Source organism: Stenella coeruleoalba (genome assembly GCF_951394435.1).
Source record: "Stenella coeruleoalba genome assembly, chromosome: 20".
Lineage (NCBI taxonomy): Eukaryota > Metazoa > Chordata > Mammalia > Artiodactyla > Delphinidae > Stenella > Stenella coeruleoalba.
This window is the reverse complement of record NC_137166.1, coordinates 223,130-240,597: the sequence shown is the minus strand read 5'-3', so window position 1 is coordinate 240,597 and position 17,468 is coordinate 223,130. Positions and strand designations below refer to the sequence as shown.

At 60.7% G+C, this 17,468-nt stretch overlaps 2 protein-coding genes across 2 annotated transcripts; both read left to right on the top strand.

Annotated features, from left to right (window-relative positions):
• The first annotated feature begins 228 nt into the window (after positions 1–228).
• On the top strand, positions 229–1,911 carry MC1R (melanocortin 1 receptor). The gene has a single exon (XM_079908395.1). The coding sequence runs from the start codon at positions 521–523 to the stop codon at positions 1,472–1,474; it is 954 nt and encodes a 317-aa protein (XP_079764521.1). The 5' UTR covers positions 229–520; the 3' UTR covers positions 1,475–1,911.
• Positions 1,912–4,435: 2,524 nt separating this feature from the next.
• On the top strand, positions 4,436–12,888 carry TUBB3 (tubulin beta 3 class III). The gene is made up of 4 exons (XM_079907603.1): positions 4,436–4,543; positions 10,037–10,145; positions 10,684–10,794; positions 11,706–12,888. The coding sequence occupies exons 1-4, from the start codon at positions 4,487–4,489 to the stop codon at positions 12,779–12,781; spliced, it is 1,353 nt and encodes a 450-aa protein (XP_079763729.1). The 5' UTR covers positions 4,436–4,486; the 3' UTR covers positions 12,782–12,888.
• The last annotated feature ends 4,580 nt before the right edge of the window (positions 12,889–17,468 follow it).

Genomic DNA, 17,468 nt, shown 5'->3' with positions numbered 1-17,468 from the left:
GGGACCCCCGCGCCCGCGACACCTGGAGGGGAGGTGGGCTGAGCACGGCGCGGCTGGCCAGACTGCAGTGGTCTGAGCGCCAAGCTGCCGGGACAGGCCCGGATGGAGCTGCGCCATCTAGCGGCAGCCCTCACGCTGCAGCCCGGGCACACGCCCGTCGCGGTGCCGCCCTCAGGGGGAGGGCCTCTGCGGAAGACTTTAAAGGTCCTGAGGAAGGCAGGCGGTCTCGTAGGACCGAAGGTAGCAAGAGGGCTAGAAATGTCCGGATCTGGGCGACCGCGCCTCCAGGGAAGAGGGGAGGTGGACTGAGGACCAGGACAGAGACACTGAGCCCGCAAGGCTGGCAACTGGGAGCTTGGGGTCCTGGCTGGGAAGTGACGACTGGTGGAGAGGCCCGGGGCCGTGCCTGGGCCGACATTTGTCCAGCCCCGGAGGACGGAGTGTGAGGGGCCTCCCGGTGGAGCCATGAGCTGGGCGGGACCCTGAGAGCAAGGACCCCTTCCTGCTCCCTGGCAGGACGATGCCTGTGCTCGGCCCCCAGAGGCAGCTGCTGAGTCCCCTCAACTCCACGTCCCCAGCCACCCCCCGCCTCGGGCTGGCCACCAACCAGACGGGGCCCCAGTGCCTGGAGGTGTCCGTTCCCGAAGGGCTGTTCCTCAGCTTGGGGCTGGTGAGTCTCGTGGAGAACATGCTGGTGGTGGCCGCCATCATGAAGAACCGCAACCTGCACTCGCCCATGTACTACTTCATCTGCTGCCTGGCCGCGTCCGACCTGCTTGTGAGCATCAGCAACGTGCTGGAGACGGCCGTCATGCTGCTGCTGGAGGCCGGCGCCCTGGCCCCTCGGGCCGCCGTGGTGCAGCAGCTGGACGACGTCATTGATGTGCTCATCTGCAGCTCCATGGTGTCCAGCCTCTGCTTCCTGGGCGCCATCGCCGTGGACCGCTACATCTCCATCTTCTACGCCCTGCGGTACCACAGCCTCGTGACATTGCCCAGGGCGTGGCGGGCCATCGCGGCCATCTGGGTGGCCAGCATCCTTGCCAGCACCCTCTTCATCGCCTACTACAACCACGCGGCCGTCCTGCTCTGTCTCGTGAGCTTCTTCGTAGCCATGCTGGTGCTCATGGCGGTGCTGTACGTCCACATGCTGGCCCGGGCGTGCCAGCATGCCCGGGGCATTGCCCGGCTCCACAAGAGGCAGCGCTCCACCCAGCAGGGCTTCGGCCTCAAGGGCGCAGCCACCCTCACCATCCTGCTGGGCACCTTCTTCCTCTGCTGGGGCCCCTTCTTCCTCCACCTCTTGCTCATCGTCCTCTGCCCTCAACACCCCACCTGTGTCTGCATCTTCAAGAACTTCAACCTCTTCCTCACCCTCATCATCTGCAACGCCATTGTGGACCCTCTCATCTACGCCTTCCGCAGCCAGGAGCTCCGGAAGACGCTCCAAGAGGTGCTGCAGGGCTCCTGGTGAGCTGCTGGGCAGAGGGAGGAGGTGCTGTCGTGTGGCCCAAGCCCTGGGTGGCCGGGGCGGTCCCTTGGCGGAGAGGACGGGCTAGGCCATCGCTGAAGGTGTGGCTGCACAGACCTTCTGGGGCGCGGGAGGGGAATGGCCCGAAGCTCCAGGAGGCGCTGTGGGGGATGGGTGAGGCTGGGCGACTGCGGGGCACGGCCACCCCGTCCACTGGGATGTGCAGGGCGGTGGCGAAAGCTGTCGGCAGCGCTGCTCCAAGGACTTTGTGACCAGCAAGGAGGAAGGCGTGGAGCCACCGTGGAGGGTGGGGCTTCTCTCTTCCAAGGCTCAGTGGTGACCGAGAGCCAGGGCTCAGCCCATCTGTCGACACCGCACGCCCCCGGCGGACAGTGCCGGCCAACACCTGCTCTGGGTGAAGCGGGGGCCATCGGCCTGAACTGGGGACCAGTACCCAGGCTCCTGGGCCAGGAAGCAGCCTGGTAATAAATTCTATGCTTGGTAATAAATTCTTGCAGCCTCCTTGCCATCTGTCTTGCCTCCTTCCAGAAGCTGCTTGAAGCTTGAGGTGGAGGAGTGGGGGCGGGGCTGAGGGGGGAAGGAAGGAAGGAAGTCCCAGGAACCAGCCAGCAACCGTGGCTGGGCTGCCCAGGTGAGGAAACCACAGCCCCACCTGGGGGAGAGCGCGGGAACCTGACCACACCCACCCGATCCTGTGCCTTTGCTTTCTCTGGGGTGCAAACCCCCGCCCAGAGCAACTGGAGTAAGGGCAGCAGCTCCCCTACCCCCAGCCACCACCATGGTGACAAGACCCCAGCACTGTCCAGGCGCCCTCAACTGCAGCAGAAGCAGGACCACAGTGACCCATGTGTGACCCTGGCCAGAACGTGGCCCTCTCTTGGCCCAGTCCTGCAGCCCCTCGTCCGTATCCCTGCCTCGTCCAGCGGCAGGGTGGCCTGGAGGCTGGGGTCTGCTCTCTCCCAAGTGCTGCCCTTCTGGGAGGAGGGTCAGGGCTCCACCAGCCCTGGGGGGTGTGAGGCAAGGCCCCCCAGAAGGCCGTGAGGCTGTCCAGGGGCTACAGGGGTGTCCAAGCCCCAGGGGAGTGGGCCTCTGCGGCGGACCGTGCTGACTGATGCTGGGAGCCCTTGGGTCCTCCCTCTGCTGCAGCCCTGGGCTGAGTTCCCACCTGCTTCCTCCACAGACACAGCATACATTCGACCCCCTTCCTGGTACAGGCTCAGTGGAGGAACAGTGATGGTATCAGCCAACTCCAAGGCAGGTCTAGTAATGCCTGCAGCCCCTGCCGCCCCCTGGCCAGCCACCCGAGCCCTGTCCCGGCCAGTTCCTGCCCGCCCACCACTGGCAGCTCCAGCCCTGACTGCTGACCTCGGGGCTGGGAGCTGGTTCCCAGCAGGGCCGGCTTTTGCTGGGAGACGGGATGATGAGTCAGCCTCGAGCCGGGCACCAGAGCCCTCTGGGGATGGAGGGGGAGCTGGCCTGGCCCGATGCCACCCTGCAGGGCGGCAGGGCTGGTGATGGGTCCTGGTCAACGGGATGCAAAGCTTCTTCCTTTGCTCAACAGGGAGGCGCAGCCAGCTCCAGGGAAGAGCCAAATGCTCCCCAGGACCCCCTGAACGGGGACAGGGAGGGGCCCCAGGCGGCTGGAAGCCAACCACAGAAAGCCACATCATGGACGTGTTGTGAGGGAGGGCGTCTCTCGAGAACAAAAGGCCCACTTCTAGACTTGCCAAACTGGGGAAGCTGCAAGAGGAGAAAGAGAGGGGCGCGCACACAGCTACACCACACAAGCAGTGTGACCGCACACACAGGAACAGGTCCGCACGCTGTGGCTGAGACCCTTCCTGAGGATTTTGTTACTGAAATATCAGGAGGACTTGATGATAGGCGGTTTCACTCTAACGTCTGACCCCAGCAGACTGCTAGGCCAGTGGGTCGTCCAGCCTCTGAACTGCGTGTCTACTTCACCGCCTCCCTTCTCTCCCTTATGCGCACACCATCTCCCTACGTAGCTCCCCCAGCCCACCGAATTTCCTTAGCCTCACTTGGACCAAGACTCCAGGGGTACAGGTGACATCAGGGAGAGTGAGTCAGACAGAAACCACTGCCCTCCCCCCACCCCACCCCCAGTCAGTTCTGTGCCTGGCTTGTTTGTGTCTTTCTGACAATTCCTGACACCGATGTTCACTGAGCAGCAGCTACATGCCAGGTGCTGTGCCTGGCAGGGGTACAGAGCAGCCCCACCTGCTAGGTCCGTTTGGAATCTCATGGCAGCCCCCTGGGGAAGAAGAGGCAGGTGGCATCCCCCAGTGCAGAGAAGAACAGTGAAACTCAGAGCTGCCATAGCAACCCACCGCCCCCCTCCTGCACTCACAGCCCTTCTGACTCAGACGTTTGGGAGCCCTGCCCCATGATTTCTTTCTTCTGGAGAGAAGTCGGTGCCCGCTGCAGCCTTTTCCTGGCTACCCCACCATTAAGGGACCCGGCAAAGCTCAGAGTACCTGGTCCGCCCCTTCGCGACACAAGACAGGGAGCTGGGAGGCGTCCATGTTGGCCTTTCGGGGTGGGAAATGGGGTTGGTCCCTACACAGGTGTGGACAAGAAAGACCCTCCTCGCAAAGCCGAGGGGGGAGGCTGCCGCTGGGGTGGGATAGAGGCGGCAGCCGGGGCGGGGGCCGAGGGCCAAGGGGGCTTCTATTGTCCTCCCTGGAGCTCGCCAGCCCCTCCTTTCGGGTGCGCGGTCCCCAGACCCCTGGGGCGGCGGGAGGAGGCGCTGCAGCGCGCGGTGGAGCGGGGATGCGCGGTGCTGATGCTGCAGCCCTGCCGCATTCTGCGGCGGCGTCCCCGGATTGGCCGCGCGCGATGACGCCAGGGCGGGCGCGGCGGGCGGGGCCCAGCCTATAAGAGCGGGCGGCGGGGGCGGCAGATCCTCCGCAGCCAGCCCCGGCCCCAGCGCGTCCGCCTGCGTCCCGCAGCCGCCCGCCACACGCACCGAGCATGAGGGAGATCGTGCACATCCAGGCCGGCCAGTGCGGCAACCAGATCGGGGCCAAGGTGAGGCCGCGCGCCGCCCCCCTGCGCCGGGCTCCGCACCCGGCGCGCATCCCGCGTCCCCCGCCCCCTCCTCGAGCCGGTCCCCGGGGGGAGGGAAGCAGGGAGGCGGTACGCGCAGAGCCGCACCCCGAGCCTCACTCGCCACTGCGAAGCCTAGAAGAAAAGGATGGGCTTGCCCTCGCTGCGGGCTGCCGGGACGCCGGGTCGTCCCCTCTGCCATTTCCACCCCCGCCTTTCCGCTGCCCCTACCGGGCTTACCTCGGGCCTGCGGGAGCACAGCGCAGGTCAGCCGCTAAACTCCATCCACCCGCCGCTGCAGGTGCGGGGAGGCGGGGGGGCGCTGGCTGGGCGTGGCCCTCTTCTCTGGGGTCACAATGCAGCCTCAGGCGAGATGGGTGGGGTGGGCAGGTTTGGGTGGGGCTCGCCCCGAAGCCATAATGATCCCCCCCCCCGGCACGCCAGTAACTTGGTACCCTCCAAGAGTCCAGAGCCGCCCCATGCCCCCACCTAGCTTTGACCACCCTCAGCTTCCTTTTGGAAGCTGGCCGCACCCTTTTCCTTTGTTGGGGGAGGAATTGGGCCCGGACTCGGGATGACCTTGGTTGAGGACTGGACTCTCCCTCAGCGTAGCCCTGCCTGGGCAACCCCTGGCCCCTCGCCACAGGGTTGGATCAAACCCACGTAGGGACCGCGAGTCTCGGGGTCGGACGTGGGAACAAAGCCGGGGTGGGCGGGTGGGGTCGAGAGCTACTTCACCACTAGGCCCCTCCCCTCCATTGTTAGCCCACCTCACAGATGTTGGAACTGAGGCGGGAAGGGAATGGCGTCATCCCCAGCCGAACCCAGGAGGCAGGTGTCCCATCCCTAAGTCCAGAGAAGCTGTCCCTTGCCCAAGGTCACATAGCAAGTGGAGACAGAGCCTCTCCACCCTCCAGCTCTCAGTCTCTGCAAATGCCCAGCGCAGGGCTCAGGCTGGGTGGGTGCGGCCTGCTGCCCCCTGTGCTTTCCTCAGAACAATATAGGGGAGGGGGGGGGGGCGGGTGGCTTTGTCAGCACCAAGGCCAGGGACCCAGAGAGGGCTGGGGTCGAGCTGGTTCCCTAAGGAGGCAGTGGGAGGAGACTGGTCCTGGAGGGGAAGGGGCCAGGAAAGGCTTCCTCTGGAGGCTGTTGCCATGGAAACCGGGCAAGAACAAAAAGCTAATTACAACGGGGCTGCGGCAGCCACGTGGCTGACATGTAAATTGCAACTTGGGCTCTAGGGTGGAGGCGCCTCACATGGGGGGAGGGCGTAGTGGGGAGACACCCTAATCACCGAGGAGACAGCTGTGCCTGCCTGAGGAAGGGGCTGGGGGAGGGGAGGCCTGGGGGACCAAGGCCTCAAATTAAATCAGGGCTCTGGGGGCTGTCACTGACAGCTGCCCTGGACGGGCAGAAGGGGCCATGGGCTCATTAATGTGGTCACAGGGGCCAGGCCTGCCCTGAGCATCTGCTCCTCCGAGAGTCAGGGGTCACTGAAGGGAAGCAGGGCAGCCTGAGTCCCACCATGAGCCTGGGGGAGTGGTGATCCTGTCACGGGGCTTCCTTCTATGGCTGGACCGGCACTGATCAGGCAAACGCGGGTTCATGCCCAGCTGCAGCCCCCATGGGTGGAGGGCAGGGCAGAGGCAGCGGCCCGAGTGCTGGACAGTGGCCTCCGCAGAGATTTTTTTCCTGCTTCAAGTGCAGTGGCCCTTGGGTTTGCTCATTACTTTTTATTCATTTTGGCTTAATTTCCTTCACTCTTGTTTGTTTTTAAAACTAATATCTGATCCTTTTCAACAATGCAAAAGAGAGAGTGGTGGATTTGGGGGGGAGGGGGATCGTTTCTTCCTTTTCAACCGCTGCCCTTTGCAGTGACCAATGGAAGCAGTCTAGTGGTTTCCTTCCGGCCTCCCAGCCCTGGAAAATCTCCAGAACCAAACTGGACGCGCTCACAGCGTGTGTGGGGATTTGCCTGCCCCGGCACCCAGCACCTGCCCTGTGGACAGGCATGCGTTCCTTGGCCATTTTTGTTTCCAGCTTCCGTACTGGTTGTGACCTCCTGGTGGAGGGAGAGCAAACTTTTCTCGCCCATCACCAGCAAGCAGTAGCTGACTGGGGGAAGCAAGAGGGGCTGCTTCCCCTGCTTGGGGGCGGGCCGCCCGCTCGGGAGAGGGCCTGGCTGCGGGTGGGGATGGGAGTGGAAGTTATGGAGGGAGGTCAGGGCGATCGGGGCCAGGAGAGAGCAGGGCTCTCCTGAGAGGTGACATGACGGCATTTATGACTCGTGACGATGACCACTACGTGTTGGGCGCTGCACTTCTCGAGGCTGCGGTGGGATTGGGTGTCGCCCTTCCCCAAGGATAAAAAAAACGCCTGGGATGGACAGAGCAGGAGTTTGAATCTAGGCCTGTGTGGACACATCAGGATGGGCAGGGAGACCCCAGCTCCCACAGTGGGGCGAAGAGTCTGAGGACCCCACCCTCCGCCCCTAGGGGGCAGGGCCGTCCCGGAGCCTTTGTCTGCGCCCAGCCTCTCGGCCGCTGGGCGGGGTCTCGGAAGGGCGGGGCCTGGCCCTGACAACCAATGGGAAGAGGAATTTCCTGGTTTCCGCACCCCACCCCCACCCCCGCCCCTCCCAGTTGGGTCCAGCTTAACCCCCCCCCCCAGTCGGCCAGCCACCTCCCCCGCCCACGAGCGTAGGCGCCGCAAAGGTCAGTACCACGGACAGCGCCGCGGCGCACGCCCCCAGCTCGAGACAAAACCGTGGGGTCTGAAATAGGAGCCCTGGCCTGGACCCTGGGGTCCGCGCGCCACCTGGCAGTTTTCTCATCTGTAGTGATGATCATAATTATTCTTTAATTTATAAAATAGTATTTTGTTATTTATTAAATGTTATATGATCTGTATATATAATATATTCTAAGTTTTATTATTTTAAATCACAATTCGTATTTGTTTTAACTACAAAAGCAATTATTAACGTATTCTCCTTCTAAAAAGTTGAAACATTGCAGATAAGGCTAAAGTGCCCATGTAAGCACCTCACCCCTCTCCGTCCCTCTCTTCAGGCAGGACAAGTTATTTTCCACTATTCTAGTCCATCTTCTGTGCATAAGCACCTATGTATAAAAAATATAGCATCTGCTGTGAGATTCTTGCTTTTACTCTGTATGTCATTGCAATGTGCCTTTTCCCCTAAGGGTGTGCCTTGGAGATCTGCTCATACCAGTGGTGATCTCTTATTGCAACACAATATTCCAAAGTATATTGATTTTTTTTTCAAGTATCTTTTATTTTATTTATCAGTGAATATGACTTTACAAATTTAACTAATATCTAAGGCCTTTTAATTTTGTGAGGCCAACATTTGCTGACTGCTTTTATGTGTCAGGCCTTGAGTTGACCACTTGAAGTGGGTATCATATTATGTCCACTTTACAGATGAGAAAATGGAGGTCCTGAGAGGTGGAGTCACTGGCACACACTGGCCAGTGCTGGGGTCTGCACTCACTCTGGTCTGCTGCCTCCTGGAAGCCTATGCATGTCATAGAGCGGTCCAGAGAACTTTCCATAGATGTGTTGGTGGCTCGGTGGCTGAGTCACTCTCTCCCCCTCCCACACTTGCCATCTCAAGCTCACCCCTTCTCTACAGGGGCTGTGGGTATCTCTGAAGCCAGAGGTCTGGGGTGTCCCAGGGCTGTGGGAACCAAGGCCCCCGGCTCACACTGTCCTGAGGAGGGCATGGGGAACCCAGCAGTGGGAGGAAGCTCTGATCAGGCCCTGAATGCCTCAGTGACACCTCTAATTACAGCGGTAATGCACACTTAATGCAGAAAAAAAGAAGAAAACTTACCAATGACAAAAACACACAAAGGAGGAAGAAGTCCAGCTCCCGCCCTTGCTGAGAGCTGACCTCTGATAACAGTCTCTCTGGGTGAAATGCCAAGATCCTTCTGTACATTTTAGAATAATGACAGTTCATACTTCTCAGGTTTAAAAATGTTTTTATTTTTAACTAATCTTTTTTTTTTTTGAGAAGTTAACATGTGCACGTGACAAAAATTCCAAAAGAACCAAACGGTGTGCAGTGCCAAAGCCTCTCCCCCAGCCCCGGACCGCTCTCAGGCACGGCTGCCTCCCCCAGCCCCGGACCGCTCTCAGGCACGGCTGCCTCCCCCAGCCCCGGACCGCTCTCAGGCACGGCTGCCTCCCCCAGCCCCGGACCGCTCTCAGGCACGGCTGCCTCCCCCAGCCCCGGACCGCTCTCAGGCACGGCTGCCTCCCCCAGCCCCGGACCGCTCTCAGACACGGCTGCCGGGAGCAGATTTTTGAATGTCTGTCAGAGACATCTATATATAGATACACATGTGAAAACTGATTTCTAACTGCTTTTCTCACTGAGCAGTCTTTTCCCGAGCACATGACCCATGTGTAGAGGCCCTTTGCTTCTTGGGGCCTTCACACCCGTTCTTCTGAGTCACCCCAACCCTGAGGGGCAAAGGGGAGGGGCACTGGTAAGTCACACGGTGTGTGACCACGATCTCCGGCCTGCATGGGCAGCTGTGCTCTGAGACAGCCTGGAAGTGCCCCTGGGGCGAGCACAGAGCACTGCGCAGCCTTCCCTTCACCCAGGGCGGGTGTCTTTGCCTGCTAATAATCCCACACGGCACTCACCATTCACAGGCCCCGTGCAGAGTAACTTGCTTTATTCTCACAACAACCTGGCTTCATCATCAGGCCCACTGAACAGGTGAGACCACTGAGGCACAGAGAACCTCCAGGACCTGCCCAAGGTCACGCAGCTGGGAAGGGGTGGTCCTGCCCTGCCCCAGTCCTGAGAGAAGCGCGGTAGGTTCCTGCCCAGGGCGAGCAGGGCAGGAGACCGTGGGGAGAGTGAGCCCTTGAAGCTGGGGCTGTGCCGTCTCAGCTTGGACAGGCTGGGTAACCCCAGGCAAGCGACTCCCCACTCAGGCCCCTGTGGCTCCTGTCGGCTGAGGCTGCTGGCGTGCTGGACGCTGCCAGGCCCCGTCACCGGACATCTTTGCCTCGACACCGAGGGGCACGTGTATCCTGGACCCTGTCTCCAGCACTTACCTTCTCTGTGCTTCAGCTTTCTCATCTGAAAGGAGGGAATTAAAAACGAAACACCCCAAGAGGGTGTTTATTACTCATGGAGAAGTAGACTCCCCAAGGCCCCTGGTCACCAAGGGCAGAGCTGGGTCTGGGGACCCGGGTCTGTGTCAGCTGAGCCCTGAACCACGCTGAAGGCTCTGGTCTCCATGGACATGCATATTTATTATGACAATTTTCTTACAGATGACACAGCTAGGGGTTCTTTTTCAAAGTCACTCAAAGGGACTAGTGCAGGCTGGGTCCAAGCCCCTAATTTCGTACCAGGGCTTCAAGGCTACGGGAGGGAAGGGGCCTGGTGGGGGTCACAACCACCTACTGACCCCTCCGTTCCCCCTGCAGTTCTGGGAGGTCATCAGCGACGAGCACGGGATAGACCCCAGTGGCAATTATGTAGGGGACTCGGACCTGCAGCTGGAGCGCATCAGCGTCTACTACAACGAGGCCTCTTGTGAGCCCCCATCCTGGACCAAGGGGTGGGGTGGGGGGACCTTGACTGCTGGGTCCCAGCATCTCTGCCTTCCTTTCGGTTGGCTGGCAGGTGCAACCAGAGACTCACAGAATAAAGACAGGGGATCCTAATAACCCTAGCGAGATTCAAATGTGTTTAATGGCCATGAGACACACGCACAGTCCGGTGGAATGGCCAGGGCTGGGCAGGGTCCCAAAGGCCCCTTCAGGAGGCCCATGGGAGGGTCCAGAGCAGGGGTTACCTGGAGAGGTCGGGCAGGGGCTACTCAGCAACTGGTGCGAAATGGTGTCTTTAGTGAACTGGCAAAATATTAACCTGCCCATGTAGACGTGGGATTTGGTCCTGGCTGTCCGGATGTCAACCATGACTCCCTTTTCACACGTGGCTCCTGCCTCTCTGACCCCAGAGTCTGAGCTCTTAGGGTGAGAGCATGAGGCTGGCAGTCTGGGGCAGGACTTAGAGGGAAGGAGGGGCGCCTAGCTTCTGTGACCCATGTAACCCACCCCTCTGCCCTCAGCTCACAAGTATGTGCCTCGGGCCATCCTGGTGGACCTGGAGCCTGGAACCATGGACAGCGTCCGGTCTGGGGCCTTTGGGCACCTCTTCAGGCCTGACAACTTCATCTTCGGTAAGTTTCCCCTGCCCCAGCCTCTCCTGGTGGACCCCACTGCCGGCAAACCCGGATCAACAGAAACAAGGGCAGAGTCACCCCTGCCTGTGACCCTGCAGAGCAGACCTGATCTCCCCAATCTGCAGCTTGGCACAGAGTCCCGGAGAAAGGGTTCTGTGCAAGGAACAGAAACAAGGGCAGAGTCACCCCTGCCTGTGACCCTGCAGAGCAGACCTGATCTCCCCAATCTACAGCTTGGCACAGAGTCCCGGAGAAAGGGTTCTGTGCAAGGAACAGAAACAAGGGCAGGGTCACCCCTGCCTGTGACCCTGCAGAGCAGACCTGATCTCCCCAATCTGCAGCTTGGCACAGAGTCCCGGAGAAAGGGTTCTGTGCAAGGAACAGAAACCACTTGTGATTTCAAGCAGAACGATGTGTGCGACAGAGGCTTGAGCTCACAGGATCCTTAGAGAGATGGGGGCGGGGGCGGGGTAGGGGGCAGCAGCAGTGCCTCCAGAGGATACCGGCTCACGAGCACGCGACGTTGCTGTGGTCAGGTCAGCTGTCCTCACACCCTTGAGTCTGGTGGCAGGGCCCTGGGTGCTCACACGGTGACAGGAGGAAGGCCACAGCCCACTTCCACCCCCCAGCGCTCAGCACCCCAACTCATGGGCATGAGCCTCCTCCCGACCCCGGGCTGTGAGGGGTGCTGGGGCTGCAGTTTACCCTTCCAGCACAGCCGGCCAGAGGGTGGGTGGCCTGGAGGGGAGGGATGATCGACTCCCCACACGGTGTGGCTGGGAGGGGTTGAGAAGGTGCGGGCAGCCCCGCTTCATGGAGGGTAAACAGGCACAGGGCTGCGTCCGCGGCTGCCATCAGGCAGGCACTGGAGGTCTGACCCCGTCCGTGTCCCCCTGCCCCCGTCCCAGGTCAGAGTGGGGCCGGCAACAACTGGGCCAAGGGCCACTACACGGAGGGTGCCGAGCTGGTGGACTCGGTCCTGGACGTGGTGCGGAAGGAGTGTGAGAATTGCGACTGCCTGCAGGGCTTCCAGCTGACCCACTCGCTGGGGGGCGGCACGGGCTCGGGCATGGGCACCCTGCTCATCAGCAAGGTCCGCGAGGAGTACCCCGACCGCATCATGAACACCTTCAGCGTGGTGCCCTCGCCCAAGGTGTCGGACACGGTGGTCGAGCCCTACAACGCCACGCTGTCCATCCACCAGCTGGTGGAGAACACGGACGAGACCTACTGCATCGACAACGAGGCGCTGTACGACATCTGCTTCCGCACTCTCAAGCTGGCCACGCCCACCTACGGGGACCTCAACCACCTGGTGTCGGCCACCATGAGCGGGGTCACCACCTCCCTGCGCTTCCCGGGCCAGCTCAACGCCGACCTGCGCAAGCTGGCCGTGAACATGGTGCCCTTCCCGCGCCTGCACTTCTTCATGCCCGGCTTCGCCCCGCTCACCGCCCGCGGCAGCCAGCAGTACCGCGCGCTGACGGTGCCCGAGCTCACCCAGCAGATGTTTGACGCCAAGAACATGATGGCGGCCTGCGACCCCCGCCACGGGCGCTACCTGACCGTGGCCACTGTCTTCCGGGGCCGCATGTCCATGAAGGAGGTGGACGAGCAGATGCTGGCCATCCAGAGCAAGAACAGCAGCTACTTTGTCGAGTGGATCCCCAACAACGTGAAGGTGGCCGTGTGCGACATCCCACCCCGCGGGCTCAAGATGTCCTCCACCTTCATCGGCAACAGCACGGCCATCCAGGAGCTGTTCAAGCGCATCTCGGAGCAGTTCACGGCCATGTTCCGCCGCAAGGCCTTCCTGCACTGGTACACGGGCGAGGGCATGGACGAGATGGAGTTCACCGAGGCCGAGAGCAACATGAACGACCTGGTGTCCGAGTACCAGCAGTACCAGGACGCCACGGCCGAGGAGGAGGGGGAGATGTATGAAGATGATGACGAGGAATCCGAGGCGCAGGGCCCCAAGTGAAGCGGCTGAGGGGTGGGACGCGGCCGCGGCCAGGACCGACAGGTCTGTCCCCTGAGCCATGTAGCCACTGACACACCCCTGCCCTTTCCCCCACCAGGCCCCGTCATGTCACCCTAGGGCTCCCAAGTGTGTGTCCTTTAGTACTTACAGCATCCCCGCCCCGTGTGAGTCTTCTCCGCTGTCTTCCGCCATAGGTCAAATCCATTTTGCGTGGCCCGTTTGTCTCTGCTTTATCATCAGCTCCAGGCCTGATGTTTTATGGTTTGGTTCGTTTTTTTTACTGGTTTGTGTTTATATCTTGGGGGGATACTTAATAAATTTATCGCTGTCGGATACCCGTGCCTGGTGCTGGAGAGTTCTTCTTATTCTGGAAAGTTGGGGCCAGAGGGGTTAGGAGGGGCAGACAGGGAGGCCCGGTGGCGGGGGCAGGACAGAGCATCATCGTCTCCCAGTGGGGGCTGACGTGGGCCTGTGCTTGGAACCTGCAGCTGTCCCAAGGTGCAGCCCCTGGCAGGGGAGCTCCTGGCGGTGGTGCTGGAGAAGGTGGCCATGGCTGCAGGAGGCCCAGGCGTGCTCTCAGGCGACCCGGCACAAGCCCCAGTCCCCTCCAGGGTGACTCGTGCCGCAGAGTTTTCCTCTGGCTTATCCGGGCGCTAGACGTTAGAGGCAGGCAGCCGAGACCCAAAGGGGAGTCAGGAAGGGGGGACCTTGAGGACTCCCCCGGAAAATGTAGTGTGCTGGAGGGCGGGGGCTTGAGCCCTGGGGAAGGGCGGGTCTGGTCAGCGAGTTGTGGGCACAGCACCCCGCGCAGCCGGGTCGGAAGCGAAGTTCTGGCCCACGCGCCCCCTGGCGGTCGTTTCCTGTGGCCGCAGGGCGCCCAGGGTCCCGCTGGAAGGGGAAACCTGGCCGCCCCCTCCTCGTATAGAGAGAGAAGTGGAATCCCAGAGGCGCTACCTGCCCGGGGCCCAGGTGAGCCCGTGCAGAGCTGGACGGGCCCAGACCCTCTGCCCTCGGCCTCCCCACACCCCACCCCTCGAAGCGAGGGTCTCATCAAGGCCAGCTCCCCCGGGACACCCCTGCATCCCACCCTTCTGTGTGGATACCCGGGCAGAGAGAGGCCGAAGGGGCTGATCTGGACCAGGGAATGGAAGCCCCGAGAGGGCCGGCATCCAGGGCTCTGGCAGGAGCGGATGCTTCCAGGCGCCTGCTCCGGGCCAGTCTAGCTCTAAGCCCGTCGTGCGGCTGACCCTGAAGGGCTGTGCTCGCCCACCTCACATGCAAGGCGGCCAGGTTACAGTGAGTGTGACTGTTTGTGTGTGAGGGTCTGAGCCCTGCGCTGGGTCCTCCTCTCTGGGTGGTGGAGGCCCCGACTCCACGTCCATGGCAGCTTCACAGGGCTGCGGCCTCCATGCACTGTGGGGGAGGGGTGTCCACGGTCTTCCCGGGCTCTCTCCTGAGGGGTGGAAAGCTGTGCCTTCTTTAACCCTTACAATGAGGCCACCAGGTCTCCAGGCAAGAAACAAGGCTCAGAGACGCGAGGTCTGCCCGTTGGCAGGTGGCACAGCGGGGGTCCAGCCCAGGCTGTGTCTCTCTCCACTTTGCTTCAAGCGGCCACAGATCCCCCTCCCTCCTGAGCACCTGCACCTGTGAGAACTTCGTCCTGGCTCGGGCCACTTAGATGAAGCTGGCCTCCTTGGGCCGCCCTGCCTTCTCCGCCTAGACTGCAGCCCCGCTCTAGCACTCACGATGGCCTAGGACGCCTCTGTTGCTCCCCGGGGTTCCTCTCCTGCGGGAGGGGCTTGGCGCCTCCTTCCTCCAGCCCTCCCTCCTCTCCTCCTGCTGGGTCCCTCCGCCCCATCCCTTGAGCCTCTGGCTCCCTTTCTTTTTTTTTTTTTTTTGCGGTTTGCAGGCCTCTCACTGTCGTGGCCTCTCCCTTTGCAGAGCACGGGCTCCGGATGCGCAGGCTCAGCGGCCATGGCTCACGGGCCCAGCCGCTCCGCGGCATGTGGGATCTTCCCAGACCGGGGCACGAACCCGTGTCCCCTGCATCGGCAGGCGGACTCTCAACCACTGCGCCAACAGGGAAGCCCCGGCTCCCTTTCTTATGAGGGGCCATTTAGTTCTCTCCTGTTTTCCTCAGTCCTAGCCTCACTCCTTGCAGACATTGTGGAGCAGAGGCAAGCCAGCCCTGGGCTCTGCGTGAAGTCCTGACCCGCGGCGTCCCTGAGCGAGGTGAATGGCTGTGCTTTATGTCAGCGCATTTCAGAGCGGTTCGCTGTGCACCTGAAAACAGGAACACACATGGAAAGTGGCTGGAACAGCACGTGGCCCATAACAAAAGCCCTAAGTGTTAGCTCTTACATGCCTGTTATTATTGGTGAGGCGAGATTATTTGCAGGGATGCCTGGACAGGAGGGGGCAGGAGAAGCCCGCTCAGGGGTTACTCAGTCTCACCTGAACCTCCCCGAAGGGCTCTGATGGGCCCAGTGCCATCCAGTATTGACACCACTGTTGGATGGCCTTTGGGGCCGCCTACCTCACGGGCTGTTTTGCCTTCAGCCTGGGTGATGGGCCAGGGGCATCCAGACCTGGGCACACTCCCGGCCCTGGCCCTGCACCCTCAGCCTGGCATGCAGGGCTGCTCAGGGGCCAGGAGATGGCCTCACCCCCAGGGACAGGGCTGCCAGAGCAAATACAGGACGCCCAGTTACACTGGAATTTCAGATGAAGAACAAATAACATTCCACTTGGGGACATGTTTATACTAAGCAATTATTCCTCAGTTACAAAATCTGGAAATCTGAGACTGGGGTCCCCGGCAGCCCCACAGCTGGGCCTGTTCTGGGGGCCAGGCAGTCCTGAGCTCTTCATCCACTAGGTCACACGTCCCGGCACACTTGTGAGGCGGATGTTTCAGGGGAAGAGGCCGAGGCCTGGAGACAGGCAAAGCTGCCCAAGACCCCAGCCTCCAGGGGCAGGGACACAATTTGCACGGAGGATGCCGGAGTCGAGTCATCATGGATCCCACCACCCCTGGGGGACAACGACAGCTTGAGAAGGGGGGCAGTGAGTGTGGAATGGAGATGACCGTCAACTCTGCCCCTCTCCATGTGGCAGGGCACTTCCCCTCTCTAGGGCACCTTCCCCAGCTGCGAAGAACACGTCCACTCATATTTTAGGAGTCGGAACTCCGTATAGATTCAATTGAAAGAAAAGACTTAGGCTCTTAAAATTCTTTGAAAGCGACTTGCTTAGAGAATAATAAACGAGTGGGTACACATACGAGTGCAATAAGGCTCCGCATGTCGAGGCCATCACGCGCAGGGGCTGCTGCCAGCACAGGTGTGGGGTGTGGGGTCCTCCCCAGGAGAGGATGGGCCAGGGCACCGGGGCTGTGCAGGAAGGATGGAGCGAGGCAGAACTGGAGGGAATGAAGTCACCGTGGGCTGGTGTGACGACACCCACCGCAGACCAGGACTGCGAAGCTGAGCAGGATCCCGTTTCCTGGGGAACTGCAGAGTTCAGGTATTAATACGCGTGGGACACTGGTGTGGGTGCTTCCGTATGCTTTTCTATCTTCTTCTCTGAGGGTTTCAGAGGAGGACTGTATTCTCATCCAGCAGGAACCATTTATAAGGTCAGCTGAGAGTCTCCCCGGGATTCCTCCACTTTCCAGCACCTGTCATACACCTAACATTCCTTCCAGCAGCCCTGGGGAATACAACGGCATGATTGTCAGAGGAAAACCAGAGAACAAAGATGAACGTGGTGGTGCTAACACTAGAATCGAGCCAGCATGTCCCAGATCAGTGGCTGCCTGGGGACAGAGGTGGGGACAGGGTGGGGGGGTGGCAAGGGGTCAGGAGGAAGCCTTTCAGGAAGAGGAAGGATAGGGTTACCATCTTAGTCAGCGTCATAGTTTCTCAGGTGTATGCAATTGTCAAAACTGATCAGATGGTGCACTTGAACATGAAGCTTGTGGTATGTCAATCACACCTGCATAAAGCTGTTAAGAAAAAAGAAACTTCCAACAGCTGTCATCTCACCGCAAATCAAAGGCAGTGTGTTTACAAGGACCCGCAGCCCCTCGCCTCTCCCGTTCCCCTCCTCGCCCTTCGCCGTTCACCAGACTCTGGCCACGGGAGCCTGCTCTCTGTTGCGCTGGCACACAGCCTCTTGTGGCGCCTGGGGGCCCTCGCAGGTGCAGCTCCTGAGCGCTGTTTCCCAGCTGTCCTGCGGTTCTCTCCTTCTTACCCTGTGGGTCTGGAGCACGACGTCCTCCTCCCAGACCTTGCTTGCCACCTTGTCATCCTGTGTATTTTCTTCCTGTGCTTCACATCTCTTACTGATTTGCATCTTTGCTTATTGTCTGTCCGGCTCCTTGAGTTCTGGGGCCGTGTCTGTCTTCTCCCCGCTCTGTCCCAGGGGGAGTGGGCCCCTTGCCAGGTGGAACATTCTTCCTCTCAGGGCCAGTCTCACTCAGGACTGGCCCTTCCTCAGTCCCTGTAAGTAAGTACCTACGTGTCTAGGTACTGTTCTAGGCCCCAAAGAGTGAAGAAAGCAAAAAAAAAAAAAAAAAAACCCTTGTCTACAGCCTTTATTTAGTGTCTGGTGCGGGGCAGGGGGTGGAGGTGGGGTGGAGACAAAAATCAAGTGAAAATGTACAAGACAGAGGACATCAGGCAGT